This window comes from Triturus cristatus, chromosome 12 (genome assembly GCF_964204655.1).
Source record: "Triturus cristatus chromosome 12, aTriCri1.1, whole genome shotgun sequence".
In the NCBI taxonomy this organism is placed as follows: domain Eukaryota; kingdom Metazoa; phylum Chordata; class Amphibia; order Caudata; family Salamandridae; genus Triturus; species Triturus cristatus.
This window is the reverse complement of record NC_140595.1, coordinates 81884366-81909433: the sequence shown is the minus strand read 5'-3', so window position 1 is coordinate 81909433 and position 25068 is coordinate 81884366. Positions and strand designations below refer to the sequence as shown.

Genomic DNA, 25068 nt, shown 5'->3' with positions numbered 1-25068 from the left:
TCGCCACCACTAGAGATGTCAGGCGATGGTTGGAGAGTGTTGTTCTTGTGACTTGCGGCACATTGCAGTCACTATCTATGGAGTGGGCTTTGCTCTTCACTGCCCGCGGGATGAACAGCGCCAAGAGGCTTGCTTGGCACCTCCATGTGCACTTCTGGTTTGTGTGACTGTGCAGTGCGTCCGAGGGGCCCTAGAAATGCGTATATGGTGAGGCGCTAGGGTGGAGGTTCCCAACTGTCCTCTTGCGGGATGCCAGCACATCCCTATTCAGAATCATTTCGGTATCGCGGCGGGTTCCTCATGCCAGGGCTTGGTTTCTCTCTTCATGGGTGCTTCCTAATGAAATTGAATACTTGTTTGGGAGTCTGGAATATATGTTGCTTGCCGTCGTGCAAGACTCTCTGGGTATAGCATGGAGTATTGGATGTTGGCTTTCAGGAGGAGGAGTTTGACCGGCAGGAATTTCCTCCGAGGGACAGCCGCAGTGAATTCCAGGTATAGCGAGCCATTATTGTAGTTGAATGTGAGTACACTACACATACCACTAAATACCACATAATTACAAGCCACATAATTACACTATACTCAAACAACTTAAATACACTCCACAAATTACCACTCAGTACCACATAATTACAAGGCACATAATTACAATCTGCTCAATGCACCTTCAACGCACTGCACATACCACTAAATAACACATAATTACAAGACACATAATTACACTAATCAATGCAACTTAAATACGCTCCACATGTTACCGCTCACTGCCACATATTTACACAGCACATAATTACACTCTAATCAGCACAACATAAACACACTCGATATAATAACACTTAGTGACCACATAATTACACACCACATATTTACACTCTACTCAGTGCAACATACATACACATAATACCACTAAGTACCATATCATTACACACCACATATTTACACTCTGCTCATTGCAAAATGAATACACACCACATAATACCACACACTGCCACATAATTAAATGCTACATAATTAAACTGCACTCAATGCAACATACACTCCAAACACTAAATGCCACATAATTACGCACCACATAATTAAACACTACTAAATACAACATAGACATCACACAATACCACTCAGTACCACATAATTATATACAACATAATTACACTACATTCAATGCAACATACGCTACCACTCAGTGACGCATAATTATATGCTACATAAAAACACTACATTCAATGCTACATACACTATAAATAATACCACGAAATGCCTCATAATTACACACCACATACAAGTACAAAAAATAGACATTTTTTCATTAAAATCTTTTTTAATTAAGATTTTCAGTTATATATATGTCATCTTCATTTCTATAAAAATAACAAAAATAATTAACACTTCTTATTATAACTTTTCAACATAATGCACAGCAGCAACAATACTCTACAACATAGCCAACAATTCGGCCTAAACACAAAGTCTCAAAGGCGAGACCTATTGGCTATGCTAATGCTTGTTCTTAAGGTTGTTGACATCAATTGATTGTAGGTGTGTAAAACTACAAATTCTTCTTCTGAACAGTAGTCACATCTGTTCTAAAGATCAGTTTTCGTCCTTTGCTAAATAACTTCCTTTCCCAATGCACATGATGTTTTTTTACTCACCTCTCCATACTACTCTCAGCTGCTGTGTGGAAACAAATCTAACATAGGTTTGGTGCCTATGTGCACTGCCAACTAAGAGAGGAGTCACAGTAGATTTTGTGACTCAAAAGAGTTTCTCTGAAGAAAAAACGACTTGCAGACGTCCAAACCCAAGACTAGATGGCAGGGCATGTGATTCGACTGCACTGCAGGCTACAAACCGATGCTTACAGGCTAAGTAACGTTTCTTTCCACATTATTCTGAAGTGGTGTAGCTTTGAAGCAATTTGAAAGATTTCCCACAGGCCTGTGACTTTCGAAAGTCCAGTAGGACTGAGGATAGTGTCAGTCACAGTAGCTGTTCTCCCAAACCTTGCTGGTCTTTCAGATGTACTCCTCAGATTTTTGCACAGCCCATGTTGTGTTTGTGGCAGGCATCTCCTTTCCATTTTATTTACATAACTGTGTGAAATGTTTTTTTAGGGTGAACCTTTTAAAAGAAGAATATGAAAACTGTTGAAATGATGCTTTCCATTTAATCCTGCCTCTGTAGGATGATTTATAAGTGTGCAATGTGTGACACCGTCTTTACCCACAAACCCCTACTCTCATCGCACTTCGATCAGCATCTGGTGAACCAGAGGGTCAGCGTCTTCAAATGTCCTGACTGCCCTCTTCTCTTTGCACAGAAACGCACCATGCTGGAGCACATGAAGGTATGATTGGGTTTTATTGGATCACATTTAAACTTCTGGTGCATAAACCAGGTGGTAGACCGGGCATATGCATTCAAGGCATGAAAAGCTTAAGCAGTATGACCAGGCCAATTATTCTTCAATGTTGTATGTACATGTAAAAGATACCAATGGTTGTTAACGTGGAGAATGGTGTTTGGTCTACCTCAAAAGTATGATTGTGCATTGCTGAGATCACAGCCATTAAATCAGTGTTTCTGAGCTTTCTCTTTGAACAGCTCTATCCACTTCCACACAGAGGATCAGAGGGCGAACATGGATTTAGACTTTGAGCCTCTGGCTCTAGACCTACACGTTTAACCAGTAGAACTGAACACAGTTCCCATGACAGCCCTTAGACTAGACAGCACAGATGTGTCTCAGGTCAAAGATGACTTGCCATCTCGGTGTATGACAGCAGCTTTAGACCGCAAGTTGAGGCCGAGCTTGCACACTTGGGTTTCAGACAGCAGCGATATCCTTCGTGGTAAATAAATCTAATGCCGCATACAGCTGTTTTATTACTTGGTTACCTAATGCAAAAGCTGTTGTTAAGGTTACAAAAATATTACACAGATCAGAGAATTGCCAAACGTTGAATCAGCTGTAGACCCTAAATAAAGAAGTTATGCATGTGGTTAAATCATTCTCACTGGAACTACATGGTAGGACTATTCTTCTATTTATGCAGACTGATACTCCAAACGTTCATTGGAGAACCTTCCTGCTGGCTACAGAACTCTGACCGGCTCATGTCTTATCCGGCTGAGCTCTTCCTTATTTTGAATGAATCTGGCACTTTGTTGTTCAGGATTATCGGATATCAAAGTATTGTATTTAAAAGTGAGGTGTGCATGTAATGGTAATTTTAACTGACTAAAGTTTCTTAAAACTATTTTTACTTTGGTCAATCTCAATATACTTAGTAATTACATGCGTCAACCCACAAGGAACAGTGGGCCTTTTTCTGCCGAGCCCTCACAATATTGCCTGCTTCAACTGTCGGTGAATCTTTGTACGTCCATATAATCCATGAGCTGTTCTGCGAGCAGAAAGTACCTTAGACATTGACTTATGCTCATAAGACATACTGGAAATAACCAGCTACTGTACATCACACACAGACTAAGGACAGGGGAGTAGTCACTCAGATAACCTTTTTGGATTGCTTAGCAGTTCTGTCTTACATGGATGTGCTCTCTTGTTTGTGATTCGATAACTCTGAACTGTGATGTTTTTTTCCAGACCACTCATAGTACTACTCCAAAAGTAGAGGAGTCTCCACCCCCACCTGCTCCCCCTCCTCCGCCGCCTCCTATTCCTCCCGCCAAGGAGGTGGAGCTCCTGACACCCAAACCAGAACCAGTCGAGGAGCCTATTTCCAAGGAATCTGAAGAAGAGCTGTCCTCTTCTGAAGACGATGATAGTGCCAGCTCCCCGGAGGTTATAAGGAAGGGGAAGTTCAAAGAGAAGCCAACGGCAGACGTCAAGAGGAGAAGGAGGAGGGGGCCCGGCTTGACCTGTAGCACCTGTCACTCCTGGTTCCCTGAACGGGAGGAGTATGTGTTGCACATGAAGAAACTGCATGGAAAGGTGAGTTAAACTTGACCAACAGGTGTGGGAGCAAGCCTCATTCAGAGCATGGTGTGTTAAACTTTCACAGGCAATGAAGTCACATAAACGTGATTCTGCATGCTGGTGTCCCTGCCTGCTTTTGTTTGCCCCTCTGGCGAGTATCTAATTCAGAACTGCTCCTGTGTTGTGGATTGGCACGTGTACAACTGTTAATGACAAAGAGGGTCTTAAAATGATTTATTAATGGATGCACAATTGGGGTGTGCATTGTGTGATCGCATCTGAGACGTGGACAATCACCGAATCCCTACCACAACCTCTGTTCATTCTCCTTTTCATTGCAAGTCCTGGGAGGAAGTCCAGTGGCTGGACATGCTGCACAAGGCATGAAGAAAGGTTTTCCCTATTCCTGTTTTCACCGTACGTCCTGACCACCAAAATGGGCAGTTTTCGGTGGGCCTCATCTGGTGAGATGAAGTCCACTATGGCTCATGCAGCACATGACTAAGTTGTAGAGCATGAACCAGCTTTTTTGGGTGGCCTGTGGTAGGACCTTCCTGGCTGAAAGCAGCTCTTTGTAGAAGAGTCTTAACCCCTTCAGTGCCCATGACGAGCTGGACTCGTCATGGGCTGCGGTGGCGCTGTGCCCATGACGAGTCCAGCTCGTCATGAACTCCGCCCGCTAATGGAAGGCGCGGCACTGGGCGGGGAAAGGGGCGGGCATGCAAGGGGTTAACTCATAACCTGTGCGACAGCCAGTAAGATACCCTGGGGCCCTCCACACATAATTATGACCACCAAGGTGTGCAGGTTGTTGTGGGAACAGAAAAGGAGATTTAAGGAAATTATGGTCCAAGCAAACCAAGTTGAGAAGTAATAGGGTATGTCCCCTAAACCACAGAGATGCTATTACAGAGGAGCCTTCTTTCTGTCCCCCTCTCCCCAGCCCCCCATACATAACCCCCCCCCCCCCCCCCCGAGAAAAAGCATCACACCTCAGCTCTCAGGGAACAGGTTAGCACTAGGCACCACATTAGTTTAGCGCTCTGGGTAAGCAACAGATGTGATGAAACCAGGGCTGCACCGTGTCCTTGTGAATATGCAGGAGCCTTGTGTATTTTTTGTTTTTTTCTGTTCTATCCCATACTGTGGATTTTTTGACCCAGTGTGTTGTTTTACATACATTGGAAAGTTTGGAAAGGGTTAGGTTTGCAGCATAAATCGCTTCCAGATTGTTCTGCTGTGCATTTTTCTGCATTCTAGGAGTTGGGTCAGCATTGTATCTGGTTTCCAAAGCTTTTACTTTAGGCTTCTACTTTTAATGAGGAAGTATGTGTTCGAGGCATATGAGCTGCAGATTGTACACTTAGCATAGATCGCCATCTGGTGTTGGGCCCGGATGTTTGCAGTTTGTTTTTCTTCTTGGACAGTCTTTGGAAGTCACGAGTTTGGTGACTCCTCCTTCGGTCCGTACTGCGCATGGGCTTCGGCTCCATCCTCAGATTGTTTTTTTCCGCCATCGGGCTCGGATGTGATACTTCGTGCTCCGGCTTCGAACTTCTACGGTTCCAGCCTCGACGGAAAATCCTCGTTTCTTCGAGCTTCTTCATCATCATCTTCATCTCTCGAAGCGGCACTTTCTCCATCCCGTACATCGGCACCGGCCTTCGGGCCCTCCTCGACTCCGGTCCCGGCCGATGGAAAGGACTCCGTTCAAAAAGTGCCCAAAATGTGGGTCTAAATTTCCCCACACCGACCTCCATCAGGTGTGTAATCTTTGCCTCTCTCCAGAACACGAGGCCAGAGACTGCCCCGCCTGTAAGTCTTTTCGATCGAAGAAAACCATCCGGGATCGAAAAGCTCGACGCACCATGGCGCACTCATCGTCTGCAGCTCCACCGGACATCTTCGGAGACGGCGCCGAAGCTTCGGGGCAAACACACACCGAGCAGGAAGAAGACGTCGTCAGCGCTTCCGAGGCCGACGACTCCGACGTGGAGGACATCACACCGGCGCAGCGGGCTGTGAGTACTGTGCCCCCTCCCACCCCCGCGCCCAAAACCAAAGAGACTCAGGTTACTCCCTCGCCTGCCGGCCTGGGCAAAACCAAGACCAAAGCTTCGATCACCCCACCTTCGGGCTCGGTGTCGAAGCATCCAAAGTCTCACGGCAGCTCGGGATCGAGCCAGCCGACGCCCGGTGCCGAAAAACAGCATCCGGCACCGAAGAAAGCAATATCCAGCTCGACTCCGAAGCCACCGGTGCCGAAGCCTGGACTCTCGGTGCCGACCAAACACAAACATAAATCTGTCGGCACCGACGCTCCGACGCCGAAAAAACCGGAGGCCCCAAAAAAGCATGGCGCACACAAACCATCGAAGTCCTCGGTTCCGAAATCACCGGTGCCGACGGACGATTCGACGCCACTGGCTCTGTTTACACCAGACCCTCTACAAAAGACACTGTCCAAAGATCCAAAGACTGGACTATTGACTTTAATTATCAAGAAAAGACGCCTTGATACTCCGGCTCCTCCGGAAGGACTCTGCTACTTCTCCCCTCAGAGTGCCCTCCCCACTACCACCACCTCCACCTCCTCCACCCCCTCCCCCTCCCAGGTCTCCGCCACCTTTACCTCACTACTCTCCGGCCCCGTCCCCAGATCCGGACGACGGGGACCCGGACAATTATCCGGCGGACGCCCCAATGGATCCCACTCCACCAGGGACCCCAGACCCGTGGGAGGATTACAATAACCCTGATGTACCCGATATTCCTCAGGACGACCTATACCCATCCAGGCTGTCTCCTCCAGAGGACTCCTTAGGGTTCCATCATTTAGTGCAGAGAGCAGCACACTACCATGGGGTGGACATGCACACTGAACCAGTGGAAGACGACTTCTTACTGGATACATTCGACATACAGGACAAATCCACCTCTATCTTACCCATGCTTAAGGGTGTCACCAAGCATGCCGCAGAGGTGTTCAAAGACCCTGTCAGGGCCAGGGTACTAAACCCTAGAATAGAGAAAAAGTATAAGGCGGCACCCACAGACCCTGCATACATTAAGGGCCCTGCTCCCTTAGATTCCCTAGTTGTCTCTACAGCTAGAAAGCGGGCTAACTCCCAGTCCTCAGGAGAAGCCCCACCGCCAGACAAGGAATCCAAACTCCTAGACGCGTCTGGCAAGCGCACCGCCTCTCAAGCTGCAAACATGTGGCGCATTGCAAACACACAAGCGCTACTTGCGCGCTATGACAGAGCACACTACGATGAACTTGAGGCTCTTATGCAGTACCTCCCCGAGAAACACAAGCGTAGGGCTCATGAGCTAATACAGGAGGGTAAACTCATTACAAACACCTCCATTAAGTGTGCCCTCGATGCAGCCGACACTGCTTCTAGAGCCATAAATACCAGTGTCCTGCTTCGTCGCCATGCCTGGCTCAGGATCTCAGGGTTTAAGCCTGAAGTCCAGGCGTCCATACTCAATCACCCCTTTGACCAACAAACGCTCTTTGGGCCCAAGGTAGACGAAGCGTTGGAAAAGATGAAAAAGGACACAGACACAGCAAAGTCTATGGGGGCACTCAAAACACAAGCGTCTAAACGTTCCTTTCGACGCTCCTCCTTTCGTGGCACAGGCAGAGGCTTCTCCACCGATAGCACCTCTACCTCCTACAAATCCCCTCCTCAAAATACCTTTTCAAAGGGCAACCAAAGGGGTGGTTACAGAGGCAACAACAATAAGGGCAGGGGCAAAACTAACAACACCCGTTCTGCCACCCCGCCCACACAATGACTTCCCTCCGCTCCCCCCAGACCATTCCACTCCGGTCGGGGGCAGACTACAAAACTTTATCCACGCATGGGAGTCCATAACATCGGACAAATGGGTGACCCAAATCATTCGGTCAGGGTACTGTCTCGAGCTAACATCTACCCCACCCAATATCCCACCAAGGCACCGCCCAATGTCTCAAGAACATTCCACACTGCTCAAACAGGAGGTACTCTCCCTCCTCCAAAAACACGCTATAGAGCAGGTCCCCATCAATCAGCAAAATCTAGGGGTTTACTCCCTATATTTCCTAATACCAAAGAAAGACGGGACCCTCAGGCCCATTCTGGACCTCCGGCCTCTAAATGCCTACATACATTCAGACCATTTCCATATGGTCACCCTACAACAAGTCTTCCCGCTCCTCTGTCAGGGAGATTTTCTCACAACATTGGATCTGAAAGACGCATACTTTCACATTCCAATACACCCCTCTCACAGGAAATACCTCAGGTTCGTGGTGGACGGGCAACATTACCAATTCACGGTTCTCCCCTTCGGGGTCACCACCGCACCACGGGTGTTTACCAAATGCCTAGCGGTAGTAGCAGCACACCTCAGACGTCAACACATTCACGTCTTCCCTTACTTAGACGACTGGCTGATAAAAGCCGCGTCTTACCATCAATGCGTGCAGCATACAAACAGCACCGTCCAACTGCTCCACCAACTAGGCTTCACGGTGAACTACCAAAAGTCCCACCTCATACCATCTCACACAAAGCAATACCTCGGGGCCACTATAGACCCCTCCAAAGGTATTGCCTATCCAAACACAGCCAGAATCACAAGCATTCAAGCCTTACGCAAAACATTCCTTCCCCAACACTCTCTTCCAGCAAGAGTGTTCATGAAGCTCATAGGAATGATGGCGTCTTGCATCTTTATAGTGCCCCATGCAAGACTACACATGCGTCCACTTCAAGAGTGCCTAGCACAACAGTGGAACCAGGCCCAGGGTCAGCTGACGGATCTGGTGTTGGTGGACGGCCGCACACATCACTCTCTGCAGTGGTGGAACACCACAAACCTTTCAAAAGGGCGGCCGTTCCTGGACCCGGTTCCTCAGGTGATTCTAACAGCGGACGCATCGCTCTCCGGCTGGGGAGCGCACCTCCTACACCTCACAATGCAAGGTCTATGGACGCCACAGCAAAAATTGCTCCACATCAACCATCTGGAGCTCTTGGCGATCTTTCTAGCCCTAAAATCTTTCCAAAAACAGATTTCGGGCAAAGCAGTCCTCATTCGCACAGACAACATGACTGCAATGTATTATATCCAAAAACAGGGGGGGGATACACTCTCCCCAGCTCTCCCGCTTAGCCCAGAGCATATGGAGACGGGCAATTCCCCAAAACATCTTTCTCCTGGCACAACACGTTCCAGGCGTACAAAACACCATGGCAGATCTGCTCAGCAGACAAACGCAACAACTACACGAATGGGAACTGCATCCGCAAGTTCTTCAACCATTCTTCCAACAGTGGGGGCATCCTCAGATAGACCTCTTCGCCACCCACGAAAACAAAAAATGCCCAAGCTTCGCCGCCAGATACCCACACCCATTGTCCAAGGGCAATGCGATATGGATGAACTGGTCAGGCAGATTTGCATACGCCTTTCCACCTCTCCCACTAATTCCATTAGTGGTCAGGAAGCTACAACAGCACTCCCTCACACTCATTCTGGTAGCTCCGACGTGGGCCAGGCAGCCGTGGTACACCACGCTACTACAACTATCAGTGGTACCACATCAAAGACTGCACCTATCCCCATGCCTCCTAACCCAGAACCATGGAGAAATCAGGCACCCGGACCCAGCTCAGCTCAACCTGGCGATCTGGCTCCTGAAATCCTAGAATTCGGATACCTTAACCTTCCCCCTGATTGCATGAACATCATCATGGAAGCCAGACGTCCTACCACTAGAGCATGTTATGCCGCAAAGTGGAAAAGATTTGTTATTTACTGCCGTAACAATACAATCAACCCTTTAGATGCATCCATACAGCACATCTTATGCTATCTGCTCCATCTTCCCAGGTGTAACCTGGCATATTCATCCATACGCCTACACCTAGCAGCGATCGCTGCTTATCTACAAAACAGACAGCATTTATCTCTCTTCAGAGTGCCCGCTATTAAAGCCTTCATGGAAGGCCTTAAACGAGTAATTCCTCCCAGGGCACCACCTTCCCCTGTATGGAACCTAAATTTAGTTCTTACACGACTAATGGGTCCGCCCTTCGAACCAATGCATAAATGCGAGCTACAGTTTCTCACCTGGAAAACAGCTTTTCTCGTAGCTATCACTTCCCTTAGAAGGGTTGGTGAAATACAAGCGTTCACTATACAAGAACCCTTCATACAAATACATCACAGCAAGGTCATACTTCGCACAAATCCGAAGTTCCTGCCCAAGGTCATTTCCCCCTTTCATCTCAATCAATCGGTGGAATTACCTGTCTTCTTCTCGCAACCTCAATCTGTTGCAGAAAGAGCCTTACACACACTCGATGTAAAAAGGGCCTTGCTATACTACATACAAAGAACGCAACCCTTCAGGAAGACTAAACAATTGTTCGTCTCCTTCTCTCCACCACATAAAGGCAACCCCATTTCTAAATCAGGGATAGCTAGGTGGATTGTAAAATGCATACAGATTTGCTACCAAAAGGCTAAAAGAACATTATCTGTTCCGCCTAAAGCCCATTCTACAAGAAAGTTAGGGGCTTCTATGGCCTTTCTAGGGAATATACCCTTAGATGACATCTGCAAAGCAGCCACATGGTCTACACCGCACACCTTCACAAAACATTACTGTGTAGATGTGCATTCCAAGCAGCAAGCTAGAGTGGGCCAGGCTGTACTAAAGACACTATTTCAAACCACTGCAACGGATACCGGTGGTCGCCGCTAGGGTTGGGTACTGCTATATAATCTATGCTAAGTGTACAATCTGCAGCTCATATGCCTCGAACGGAATATGCTACTTACCAGTATGCATCTGTTCTTGGCATGTAGAGCTGCAGAGTTGTACACGCCCACCCGCCTCCCCGGCTACCTGTATCCGTTCCAGTACATCTTATTTAGATACTACACACATGGGTTTCTCACTGTGATTACCAAGCTCCATCATTTCCCTGTTGGCGAAAAACAATCTGAGGATGGAGCCGAAGCCCATGCGCAGTACGGACCGAAGGAGGAGTCACCAAACTCGTGACTTCCAAAGACTGTCCAAGAAGAAAAACAAACTGCAAACATCCGGGCCCAACACCAGATGGCGATCTATGCTAAGTGTACAACTCTGCAGCTCTACATGCCAAGAACAGATGCATACTGGTAAGTAGCATATTCCTTCTGATGGATACATCTGCCAGTGGATTCCTCACCTTGTGAATATCCCCTGCGCCAGCATTCCACGGAACTTTTTTCCCCAGCTCTCTACGCCGACGTGGACGTCATAATACTTCGGCTCCGCTCGCGACTCCATATGACATCACCGGAGCCATAAGAGAGCCACGTCGGCGTGATGACGTCAGTTCCCTTTTTTCCGCGCCGTCGACGCGTAACGGTTTTCCAGCACTCTCCTGCTACTTTGTAGTCTTGTAGTGGGTTATTGTTTCTGGATTCACCATGTCTTCGACGAGGAAGTCAGGTTTCAAACCTTGTAGGGAATGTGGGGGCCACATGTCAATGACTGACCCCCATGAGGATTGTTTGTGGTGTCTTTCTTCTGACCACGACGTGGAGGACTGTTCCAGCTGCAGAAGAATGACCCCAAGGCCCTGAAGGAGAGAGAGGCGAAACTCTTCATGGCCAAAGCAAAGAAGGAAAGAAGAGGTAGAAAGAAGCAGAAATCGAGGCCGGAGTCATCGCCTTCGCACTCTTTGAAGTCGAAGAAACATCACAAGAAGAGGAAGCATAGCTCTCGGCGCCGGTCCTCGAGGAGTGAGACTTCGAGATCGCCGTCGCCTCGACGTCGAAGTAAGGATGTTGTATCTCCTTCTCCATCTCCTAGGAGGTCTCCAGAGAGGTCGCCTTCGCCGAAGCGGTCCCCGGCGCAGTCTCCGGATCAGTCACCGGCGCAGTCACCGGCACCAGTGGAGTCTTCTGCTTCTGACGCTGAACAGGAACAAGAGAAAGAGCTTTCTCCAGGACCAGCTGATCCTGCGGCGCCTGTTGAGGACACTTCGGCTCCGGTTCCGGGTACTCCTCGACCGGATTCAGAATCAATCCCTTATCCGCAGTTCCCGGCGCCGGGTGCAGATTCAACGCATTTCCTTAATGCGATGTATGGGATTTTTCAACGGGCTGCCTTCCCATCTGGCGCACCATCTGGTCCCGTGGGTTCTATGGCATACACCTTAAAAGTGCTGCAGCATTATGCTCGGGCCCCATTTATGCCCTTTTTGCTGATGGCTCCTTCGTGGCAGTTTCCGGCGCCATCTGGTGATCCATCTCTGCTTCGTCTGGAGCGGCCTTCTTCGGAGCCTACCTCGACGCCGTTGCCAACTCCTTCGGCTCTGGCTCCGGCGCCGCCGACTCCACGTTCGGTTCCACTGACTCCGCGTACGGCGCAGCCGACGCCGGTTCCTCAGATCCTTTCAAGGAGAGAGGCCCAGACAGTCTTGGAAGCGGAGCGTTATAGGGAGGAAGTGGAAGAAGGTGAGGTGGATGCATCTTCTGATGACTTTGAAGGCATTCAGGATGCTAGTGGTCTTGATACCACTCCGGAGTGGGAGCATTCTTCGACTAGGTCTTCGCCACCACAAGAATTGGCCCCCTATCATTCGGTTATCAAGAAGGCCGCAGAGTTGCTGGACTTGCAGTTACCCTCTGCTGAATATAAGCCAAACCTCCTAACTGAAGTCCTGCATTCACCAACTTCGAATGTTGAACCCTTGTTGCCTTTTAATGAGGCGATCTTAGAGCCTGTAATGGATGTTTGGCGTAAGCCACTATTGCCTGCAGTCTCCAGACAAGTGGCAAGGAGGTATAGGGTGGCTCCGGGAGATCCAAGTTTTCTTTCTTCCCACCCTTCTCCAGAAAGTCTTGTGGTGCAAGCTTCATGTTCGAAGCATTCTTCAGGCGCCTTCCCTCAGACTCCTGCGGATAGGGATTCTAAAAAGACTGGCGCTTAAATCTACTAATGCCACTTGTTTACTAGGGCGCTACGTTCATGCACTGATGGACTCTATGAAATTATTAGCCCCTAAGCTGCCAAAAGAAGCGAAAGCTTCTTTTATGGAGGTGGTCACTGACACTCAGGCTGCTGCAAGGCAGGTAATTCAGTCGGGACTAGACACGGCTGATTCTGTGGCAAGGATAATGGGGTCTTCGATAGCCACTAGGAGGCAAGCGTGGCTTCGTTCTTCTGGCTTCTCTACTGATTTTCAAGCCACTTTGGTAGACTTGCCTTTTGATGGAGAAAAACTTTTTGGCGAAAAGGCTGATTCTGCCTTGCAAAGATTTAAAGATAGCAGGGTTACGGCGAAATCTTTGGGACTACAGACTCCTGCTAAGGGATTTGGTCTTAGGAAATTTAGAGGCTTTGGGAGATCCTCATTTCGTTCCTTCCGGCAACCTCAGCAGCAACAGCAGCAGCAGAATCCCCTTTATAGGTCGTATAGAGGAAGGCAAAGGGGACAGAGAGGTTCTGGCCGCAACCCATCTTCATCTTCTGCCTCCTCTGCACCCAATGAAGCTTCAAGGAAGCAGCCCTAGATCCCCCATCCTAGATCATGTGAGACCTGTGGGGGGTCGGGTGTCCCACTTTCTGCGAGGTTGGAAATCTGTTACGACCGACCTTTGGGAGACTGGGTACGCCCTTCCCTTTCGGGAGTTTCCTCCCCCCTTACCCTCCTTGCCAGTGTTTTTGCTCAGAAGACCATCTGCTTCTTCTGCAGAAGGAGGTTCTTACTTTGTTACAAAAAGGTGCGATAGAGGTGGTTCCGGAGCAGGAAAGGGGTCGGGGATGCTACTCCCAGTATTTCCTGATTCCCAAGAAGGATGGCAGATTGCATCCAATCCTGGACCTCAGAGTCTTGAATTTTTACCTGAAACAGGAGAAATTCAAGATGCTGACCCTTGCACAGGTTCTTCAAGCGTTGCAGCAAGGAGACTGGATGGTGTCGATCGACTTGCAGGATGCGTATTTCCACATCCCAATCCTGAAGTCGCACAGGAAGTATCTCCGTTTTACGGTTGGGTCGCAACACTACCAGTTTGCGGTCCTCCCGTTTGGTCTTACTACCGCACCTCGAGTCTTCAAGAAGGTGATGGCAGTGGTGGCTGCTCATCTCAGGAGGTTGGGGATTCCAGTTTTTCCATACCTGGACGACTGGCTTCTGAAAGCGAACGCCCCAGAGATGGTGCAGAATCATCTGCAGGTAACATCTCAGCTGTTATTCGACTTGGGCTTTTCAATCAATGTGCCCAAATCTCACTTGGTGCGCTCTCAACGCAACCTGTTCATAGGGGCGGTACTGGACACTACTGTGTGTCGAGCATTTCCTCCTCCTCAAAGAATTCTCGACATTCAGGGGATGATCCCTTTATTCCAAAATGGAGTGGTTGTTCCAGTTCTGAAGGTCCTTCGTCTGCTCGGTCTGTTCGCCTCTTGCATTCTGTTGGTCAACCATGCACGCTGGCACATGAGGGCGCTCCAGTGGTGTCTCCGCAGGCAGTGGTATCAGCACAAAGGAGATCTCAGGGAGTCGATCAGGATCTCCAGAGAAGCTGCAGCAGATCTATCTTGGTGGAGCGTGGGGGGCAATCTGTATCAAGGAAAGCCCTTCCATCGGTGGCCACGGTGATAACTGGGGTGGGGTGCTTATCTGGGGAATCTGGAGATCAAGGGTCTTTGGTCTCCAGAGGAAAGGTTGCTTCACGTCAACCTTCTGGAATTGAGGGCGATTCGTTTGGCGCTCAAGGCCTTCCTCCCTTCCCTTCGCGGCCAGTCGGTTCAAGTCCTGACGGACAATACTACCGCGATGTGGTATGTCAACAAGCAGGGAGGAGTAGGGTCGTTTCGTCTCTGCAGGGAGGCGTTACGGCTTTGGTCCTGGGTTCAGGATCATTGGATTTGCTTGATGGCAAATTATCTGGCCGGGGTGCTGAACGTTCGTGCGGACAGTCTCAGTCGGCAGTTTTCCGCCGGCCACGAGTGGAGGCTTCATCCGGAAGTGGTTCGTCACGTCTTTCGGATGTGGGGAACTCCTCGGATGGACCTATTTGCCACCCGCGAGAACGCGCATTGCCCGTCATTCTGCAGTCTCCAGTTTCCGATGCAGGGGGCGTTGGGGGACGCGTTTCAGTTGAGTTGGGGCTCACAACTCCTTTACGTGTTTCCTCCCATACCTTTGATTCCTCGGGTTCTGAGGAAGATTCGCCAAGACCGGGCCCAAGTTATTTTGGTCGCCCCGGATTTGCCAAGAAGGGTGTGATACACAGATCTTCTCCACCTCTCCTCGTGCCCTCCGCTCCGTCTCCCTCTGAGGGCAGGCCTCCTCTCGCAGTCAGAGGGGCAGGTTCTACACCCCCACCTCCAGAGCTTACACCTTCATGCCTGGAGATTGAACGGGGCAACCTGAATTCCTTCTCTCTCCCGCCTGATGTGGTGGATGTTATTTTATCGGCCAGGCGACACTCCACCAAGTCCATTTACTCATATAGGTGGTCTAAGTTTGTTAAATGGTGTGGAGAGAGATCCGTTGACCCTTTAAAAGCCCATCTTTCCAATGTGCTTCAGTTTGCTCTTACCTTGGCTCAACAGGGCTGTGCTGTGGCCACGGTTAAGGGCTATCTGTCTGCCTTATCAGTTTTTCTGTGTCTTCCAGATAAGCCGTCTTTATTTAAATCTCCTATTGTATTAAGATTTATCAAAGGCCATACTAATAGGTTTCCACCTACTCCTTTTGTAATGCCACAGTGGGACCTTAATCTTGTCTTAACTTTCTTGATGGGGTCCCCTTTTGACCCCCTTCATAGTTGCCCTTTGAGGCTGTTGTCTTTTAAGACGGTCTTCCTTGTAGCCATAACCTCGGCAAGGAGGGTGAGTGAGCTTGAAGCTCTTAGTTCAAACCCCCGTTTTTATCCTTGCATGCTGAAAGGATGGTACTCAGGACCAGGGCTGCTTTCCTACCTAAGGTAGTTACTCCCTTTCATCTGCGGCAGTCTATTACTCTCCCTGTTTTTTATCCACCTCCTCATCCCTCCAAGGAGGAGGAAAGACTTCATCGTCTGGACCCAAAAAGAGCTGTGAGCTTTTACTTGGACAGAACGAAAGACTTTTGTTTAGACGATCAGCTCTTTGTGGGCTATGTTAGACATTCTAAAGGAAAAGCTGTGCACAAGCGCACTCTGTCCAGATGGATCATCCTGGCCATCAAGATCTGCTACGCCCTTGCTGGTAAGGTTCCTCCCGAGGGTATTAGAGCTCATTCAACTAGAGCGAAGTCTTCTACCTCTGCTTTGGCTAGGGGTGTTCCTGTGGCAGACATTTGTAAAGCCGCGACTTGGGCCTCCCTCCATACTTTCGCAAAGCATTATTGCTCGGTCTCTGAGATGAGGAGGGAGGGCCACTTTGCGCGCTCTGTCTTGCAAGATTCTTTGGTATAGGAAGGTGGACACCCTCCTCCGGGAGTGGGACTGCTGTGGGAATCTATTCACAAGGTGAAGAATCAACTGGCAGATGTATCCACGAGAAGAACAAGTTACTTACCTTCGGTAACGCTTTTTCTGGTGGATACAGTATCTGCCTGTGGATTCCTCACTGGCCCACCCGCCTCCCCGTTGTCCACCTTTGTATACCTTAAAAGATGTCTTGCTTGAGATGTTGTTATACTTAGTAGCTTCTCTCTTTCTGGTACATTGGTAGGAAATGCTTGTTTTCTTTAGCTTTCCTTTTGTATATGTACTATGTATATTTGATTGAATATTGTATACTGTGTATACTTTGAATCTGTCGTTGGTCCACCTGTTCGCCTCGGAGGCACGGAAAAAATGGGTGGAACTGACGTCATCACACCGATGTGGCTCTCTTATGGCTCCGGTGACGTCATACGGAGTCGCGAGCGGAGCAGAAGTATTATGACGTCGGCGTAGAGAACTGGGGAAAAAAGTTCTGTGGAATGCTGGCGCAGGGGATATTCACAAGGTGAGGAATCCACAGGCAGATACTGTATCCACCAGAAAAAGCGTTACCGAAGCTAAGTAACTTGTTCTTCCGATCGATACTTCTAAACGCATTTTCCTCCCTTTTCAAAGTCCTCCAGACACCATAGCTCAGGTGCTGGTTGATGATGCCACTGACTGTGTGTGGCGAAGCCCCTTCTCTGAGAAAGGCAACATGCAGCCTTATTTAGGCACCCCTCTGCGCCAAGCCTTTAGTGCTTGGGTTCCAAGCACGATTCAAAGTGCTCCCTGAAGAACTTGGGAGCACTTTGATTCATGCTTTTAACATCAGGGAGCATGAAGCAAAGCTGTAAATTGGGAACACAAGAAGCGACTTTAATTTCGTTTGAAGATCGGGGTCTGTTCCCAGCCCAAGTCAAGGTCGCTATCCTCAAGTAAGACTAAGGCGAAAGACCAGTCTCTGTGCAAGCACAAACAATTTAAGTCTAAGTCTACACCTTGGCGCTTCAGGGAGAGGTTATCCAGTTGATGTTTCAAAGACCCTACTATGTAACCTTGACTGATTCCATTCCACAGGTGGAACTAGTGTGCGGCAAATTCCCTGGACATTGTCAACTAGACAATGTCCAGGGATTATGGCGTACACTAGTTTAAGGTTAGGTTGAGGCATTGAAATAAGCAATGCTTAAGATTTTTCCAGTGATTGCAGGTGCCTCTGGCGCACGTTTTGGTTCCATGGAATTGCAAGGGACCTTCAGTCAGACGTCTGCTGGTGGGACCCGCTTCAGTGCAATTTACCTAGTTAGGTGCTTGCTCGGCCCCAGCCTTCTGTTTGTCCCCAGCCTCAGGTCAAGAGGAACCAAGTCCCTGATGCCAATTTCTGATCTGAATTCAGAGAGATATCAGTTGATGTCACATCACAAGATTACTAGGGCCCAGCCTTTAAAACTCCCCTATTGTGAATTTATGTTCGAGGCATGTGTGGCTGTAGATCAGAGGTCTTCAAACTGTGGGGCGCGCCCCCTGGGGGGGGGGGGCACAGCTGGGTTCCCAGGGGGGCGCAAATGCCTCTGCAAGCACATGTAAATGAAGATGGCCTGGAAGTGCAGCGATGTTTATTTGCTGCATTTCCAGGCGGTCTTCATTTACTTGGAGCCCTTGTGAGAGCTGTGATCAGAGTGCCGTGGGGGTGGGGGTCAGGAAGTATGCTGGCAGGGTCAAAGCGGATGCTAAACACAATCATTTGCAGTGCAATAGGTCTCGCATTTGTGAGAGTTGCCCCATTACAATTCCTGACTTATGTGAGGATGTCTCAAGAATGTATTTAACTAACATTCTGCTAACAGCAAGAGTACCAAAAAAGTGCTTCAAACCCCATTGAATATCATTGAGTTAACAATTGGCTGTTTTTACTGTGATGCATAAACATCAATAGCTAGGCCTTTATTGCTGAAATATCCGTAGTCTCAATTCTGGTGGTAGCAATTTTTGCTGCTTGAATAGGTTATAAGATATGCGGTAATGACAGAACCACACAGTATTGGTAAATTCTATTATGGTATTTCCTATGAAGTTTACACGCACACCACACACTGAGGGACTTGCAGGACACTGGGTGGATTGGAAGGTACTGCCCTCTTCACCTCGGGAGATTTGGAAGTGGTAATTGCTTCACAGCGCTGAATTTGCAACAGAGCAATTGCTCTAGGGAAGCAGTAAGCCTCCCAACCCACCCTGGTAAAGGGACAATATGCTCCAGCATCAGGTTGGGCACTGGGAAAGAGATGCAATCAGAGGAACGGGTATTAGTCATAGGGTCAAGCTCACCGAAGGGCATTAAGGATGAGCTTAGAGGTAAGAGGGAAAAGAACAACGGAAAGTAAGAGGAGAATGAGGGAATGAATGAAAGGAAGGCAGGCTTGGTGCAGGGGCAGACAGGCCGGTTCAGCGCAAAGAAACATTAGTCGGGAGAAAGGGCAAAAGTGCCCGTTACTAATGGAAGTTGTCAAGTTGAAGTTAAATAAGAAATTGTTAAAGGGGGTGGGAATTGTTTAGCGGCAAAGGGAATAGGTAATGTTAGAGTGTTGTGAGGACATATTAATCTGTGCAGCAATAAGCAGATGATTGGTTTTATGTACACCGATCTCAAACGGCCTTATGAAACAGCAACAAGGTGTGCGTGGTGATCCCGTCCCAAAGTAGGTTTGGGAGACAAAATGTCTGCTGAATCCACGCTCAACATATTTAAAAAAGGCAAAAGACAACCAAAAAAAGTGAATTGTGCAGCAAAATAAACAGCAACATGCATATAACTAGGTTCACTTAAAAACATGTGTGCAACAAGAGCGCATTTGTCTTCCTATACCACACAATAAAGCAGAATTATCAAAAATACTATAAATCTGTCCTTCAGAATAGAACGTTTGCCAGTACTAGTTTACAGCACTGAAGAATTGGCTATGTATCACTATGCAGCAGATGATAGATAAGAGTCATTTCCCCCCCCTTTTTTTCTTTAAAAAGGGCCATTCATTAGTGCAGCTGGTACTGCTGCCAGGTGTGTAAGTGGCCACTGCTGGTTATCAATAATTAAGCAGATGCAGAAGGACTGGGGCCCATGGATTTGAGGGACCCATTGCATCACAACTATCATTATATACCTTTTAAAAAGGGTATGGGAGCTTATTTTCCTTTCTAGCATTAGGACCGAGGGCACCTTTGCAGAAAAAAGGGAGACATGTGGGAGCTCTTTTTTTCTGAAAGGGACTGAGAGCCTGATTCAAAATCGGAGTGATGGTCAGGCATGATGGGGAAGAGTTGGAAGATGCAGAAGAGATAGCCTGCTACTCAGAACTGCTATCATTAATGCAGCAGGTGTAGTTGCATTGGGGTCCAATAGTGTGAGGGGCTCACAACATCCCAATTATGGGGAGCAGTACTTTTGGGACCATACATGTTTTTGTTTGCTGCATTTGCTGTTTTATAAGTATCATACTTAGTATGGTTTATGAGGTGTAGAAAAGGTACTCCTGAAATCATCTCATACGCCCCATCCCCTGCACACAGCCATGTCCCCCACGCTCCCCCAATCATTGCCTTTAAGTTTTGGAGGGGACCCGACCGCACAACATTTTGCTTAGAAATTTTGAAGACCTGCTGTAGATACACATGCTGAGCATAATCCTGCCATCTAGTGTTGAGCTCGGGTGTGTGCAATTTGTTTTTCTTCGAAGAAAGTCTTTTGAGTCACAAGGTACTGTGACGCCTCCTATCGGTGGTAATGAGCGTGATCCTCGACTATTGTTAAATTGTTTTCTTCCACCATCTGGTTTGACACTGTTGTCCTGCACTTTTCTTGGTTCATACCTTCTCTACGTCGGTATTGTTTTGGATCGTGGTCCTCTCTCTCTTCCATTCGGTTTGATTCCAGAGTTGTGGGGCGACTTTCCAATACAGGGCCTTACTCCGCTACCTAGGCGACTTCCCTTAGATGTATCAGTGAGGTTCAGAAACTAGCCTTCTTCCAAATGCACAGGGACCAACCCCAAATTTCTCCCAAAGGTGGTCTCACAGGTTCACCTAAATCAATCCATTGAACTTCCTATTTTTTTTCCCCTGAACCTGACTCGGTTGCGAAACGGGCTCAACATACATTGGATGTAAAGCGCGCTGTCATGTTTCACATTGACAAGACTAAATAATTCAGGAAAATATAACTTTTTGTTGCTTTCTCCAAACCTCACAAAGGAAGAGCCATTTATAAATCCGGCATTGCAATATGGATTATAAAATTCATTCAAACACGTTCTGCTAAAGCTAAAAGGTCTTTACCCATTCATCCTAAGGGCCACTATACCTGCCAAAAAAAAAAGCTTTGGTGGTCTTCCTAAGAAACATCCCTATAGATGACATGTAAAGCAGCTACATGGTCTATACCACATACCTTTACAAAACATTACTGTGTAGATGTGCTGCCCCTTCAACAAGCCAATGTGGGCGAAGCAGTTCTACATACACTATTTCAAACCACTGTAACTCCCACAGGCTTGCCACCGCTTATAAAGGATTACTGCTTTATAGTCTATGCACAGCATGTGTATCTACAGCCACACATGCCTCGAATGGAAAATGTTACTTACCCAGTAAGCATCTGTTCGTGGCATGTAGTGCTGTGAATTCAGAGGTGCTCGCCCTCCTCCCCAGACGCCTGTGCTAGTTACAGTTACTTACATTATTTTTACACTAACCCCTTTCGCATGGACATCTCTATATACTAGGCTTTGCTTCACATTTCATCCTCACTCGTGCTGGAAAACAATCTAACATTGGAGTCGATGACCATGCACACTACCACCGAAAGGAAAAGTCACAATACCTCGCGACTCTAAAGACTTTCTTCAAAGAAAAACAACTTGCACAAATCCAAACCCAACACTAGATGGCAGGATTATGCACGGCATGTGAATCTACAGCACTAAATGCCACACACACAGATGTTTACTGGGTAAGTGACATCTTCATTTTATAGTGCTTATGACCTCTGACGAGTCATTGAAGCACTTTTTGATGCGAGTACCACGTTACTTCGGAACCCGTGATTAGTAGGTTAGTAAAAGTTCATTGTTTTTTTGTGTGTTTTTTGTTTTTCTTTGTGCGATAGTCGTTAGGATTGTGCTCTTGATTTCTTGTGCGTTTAGTACAGTTTGGGGTAGGGATAGAAAATGATAGGAGTGAAGTTGAAAAGGGAAATAGTAAGTGTGCTAGTGTGTTAGTTGTGTGGCATGGTTTAAAAAGGAGGGGTGAAAGATTGAGAAGGATGTGTACGTGTTCATATTAGTCTGGTTTGGGATAAGTTGGGGGAAAGGGCTAGGAAGGTCAGAAGGCTTTTTTTTTTAAATGGCAAAATGTAAATTATATATATATATATATATAACACACAATGCTTAGTCGTGTTTATTTGCTTTATTAAACCCCTCTATATAAATACACTTATGTACATTGAAGTGGCAATATTTACATGGTCTGCTGTCCACCTTTATCATGTGGTAAATATTTATGGTTTCAAATAACTGTAATTAACTCAGATATACATACATCTACACATGACATTCTGATATACACATGTATCCCGTGTATAATATTTAATTTTCCCTAATATAAATGTATCCGCTTATAACAGGAGGCATAGGTTGCTATGATGCTCTTGCCTCAAAGTCAGTGTTAAAGATGGCTGGAGTCTGGTTTTGGATCAGATTCTGACGCTCTAATGGGCCTCCGGCATGTTCCTCATGACTGAGACGGTGATGAGAAGGCACCTCACTACACTCTTGCTGGTCTGTATTTCGATCTGCAAGATCCTAGTCTCTGACATATCTCTCAATACAGAGTTGGACTCTGCTTCACCCCCCCCCCTCCTAAAAAAGAGAGCACCTCTCTTGCAGCGGTGGTGCACAGAGGTGCTAGAATCGCTGATGCCAGCTATAGAGACTATGGCAAATTTGCTCATAATATTTTTGCAGCTAGAACTTACAACTTCCAAAATGTTGCTGCCCTTCAAAACGGCTCTTAGGGAGCAATTTGTGGCAGCATGACCTAATTGTCTTGGTGTGTATAAAGCTAGCTTTTTCTGTAGTGTACCAAAATGAGGTACACTATGTAGGAAGTCCAGACGACCCTTACTGATTTACAGGGCTCAGATTAACAATCCCAAAAGCTTATTGATTGGCTAGGTGAGCAGTTAAGATTATCAGAGGGTAGTATTAAGCATTTATTGTACAGAGTCAATAAGTGAGACACACACTCAAGAAGAAACTCTAGACCAATTTAGAAGAAAACAACATTTTATATGATTTTTAGAAACCAAGATTATGGACGTTATCAATTTTCCGAGTAATAACTGTAGAAAATGACAGCTGTCAGATTTGAGGCATGAGCCACGAACGTGGTAATGTCATCCAGTGGGAGAAACATTCACTGAGTAGGTGCACTTACAAACTACTTACAGGACTGTTCTTCTGAACTTAAGGTAAGTAGGGGCCAAGGTCGAAGACCGCACCAACAGTTCAAATTTACCTGCCCTGGGATGTCCGGGTGCAGAGGTGCTTTACACGGTGGTAGTCTTGAATGCTACACTCTAAAGTAAATGGGGGAAAGTGCCTGTAAGAAAAAGGCTGAAAGTGGGGACTGAGGGACCAGTCCGTAAGAACCCAAGGCGGGCTGAGCTTTTGAGGGTCTCATAACCTCAGAGACATTGTCTATGTGAGCCTGGGCAGACGAGCACAGGTGCAGAGGTGTTTTGTCCGGCAGGTCGGGAAGTTAGAGACTCTCACTGTGGTCGGTGTACCTGCAGAAGAGAGAAAAGAAACACAGCAGGGCCACTCTCGGTGTGGAGCTGGCCTCTCTTGAAGTCCATTGACGTGCAGGTTTGGCGGCAGTGGTGGTCCAACTGAACACAATCAATCCTTGGTGCTTGCAACTAGCTCCGGTACCCCAGGTATTGGTGCAGGGCAGTTCTGGGAAGCCTCAGCGTTTCGAAGACTGGATGGCTCTGACTTCCTGGACCTCGGTGAAATGGTGAGTTGCTCTCCTGGTGGACCTGGTGGTCAGCAAAAATAGTGGACCGGGCAGATGCGGTTGGTGCCTGCAGGCAAGTGGCTCCTCCATTTCAAAAGAGATGTTGGCGAAGTGCTGGCAGCCCTCCAAGGCTTTAGGAAGATGAACAGCTGCAGAACGAGTCAGATCTTTGCAATTGTTCAGAAAGCAAGCAGGCAGGCAGACCGGGTTTGGTGCCAAGTATGGAGCTAGTCCACCGTTCTTGCGCTTTTGACTTTTTGTCCTTCTTTCAGGATGACAAATCTGAGTTCCTGGTGTTAGGGGTCACCTAAATACTAGATTCAGGGGTGGTTAAGGGGAGTGAAGACTAATGGCCAATGGGCTTTTTACCCCTGGAGTCACTAATTCTATATGACCACTTCCTGTGGGGAGTGGACATAAACTTGTCCCAGAGGTCCTAATTCCACCAAAACAAGATGGTGGAACCTTTCTTTCATGGAGCACATCCGGTAGCCCACCTTAGGGGTGTGTCCAGCCTGGAGGTGCAACACACAGCTATTAGCACATAGCTAATTCCCTGTCTGTCCTGGTGCCCAATGGGCCTCAGAGCAGGAGGTGAAATTCTCCAGGACTGGAGGAAGCCAGGGTCGTATATCAAAGGCGGCAGAGGCTTTGCAGTCCTTGGCCTTGGTATGCAGATTCACTAGCCATTCTGCTGGAGGAATTAATAACACCCACTCCAGAGCAGGCATTGTTTCCTGACCTCAGAGATCGCCGGCTCTCACCTGCGGGGGTGGTCAGAAAGTAATCTGTGGTGGCAGGCTGGACGATACCAGGCAGCCAGCACACTGGAAGGCTAGTAGGTTTCCAAGGGCACCTCTAAGGGGCCCTCTGGGTGCCTGTGATAATAAATCCAATGTTGGCAACAGTACAGCTTTATTAGGACAAAGTGTTTGATTTCACTAAAGCCATCATGTAGCTAGGGAACTTGTAATGACCAGTGCCCAGTAGATGTACTTAAGATGGCTTCCCTGTTCACTTGTGCCATCTAGTAATTGGAGTAGACCGCACAGGGGCATATCTGTTTATTCAGATATGCCCTCATACTTAATATAATGCACCATGGCTGACTTAAGGTAACAAGGCCTGCTTTAGGGGTGACTTGCATATATCATATGCAGTGACTTTGGCATGGCACACAATGAGTGTGCCATGTCGTGGTTTCACTCATGGTTTGCACCATGACACGCAGTCCGCAGTGGCAGGCCCTATGCTATTGGTATGAGGGTCCCTAAGGATGGCATAATACATGCTTAAGGGCCCTCTTTGGTACTCTTCGGCAAGATAGTGCTTTCAGAGTTTGTTGTTACATAATGGAAATTTCAGAATTGCAGTGGTCTCTCCGCTGTGTAAAGAATGTATGTTTTGCACAGAGTGGAACCTGTTAATCCTAGCCTTCCGTAAGGGAGAGGTTATGTGTAGCAATGGATGTGTTTTGTGAAGGAAGGTCTGTGTTGCATTGGAGAGCATGCGTTTAGCATCCTACAAGTTTTATTTTTGAATTGTGTGAAGCCCTTCTTTTAATT

General features: G+C 47.6%; 1 protein-coding gene across 3 annotated transcripts in view; it reads left to right on the top strand.

The window, feature by feature from the left end:
- ZNF687 (zinc finger protein 687) overlaps positions 1 to 25068 on the top strand; it is a 238211-nt gene that overhangs the window by 178505 nt on the left and 34638 nt on the right. For all 3 annotated transcript variants that reach the window (XM_085639362.1, XM_085639363.1, XM_085639364.1), the window contains exons 5-6: positions 2188 to 2350; positions 3614 to 3961. In XM_085639362.1, the coding sequence (XP_085495488.1) occupies positions 2188 to 2350; positions 3614 to 3961 (511 nt within the window). The remainder of the gene's footprint in view (positions 1 to 2187; positions 2351 to 3613; positions 3962 to 25068) is intronic.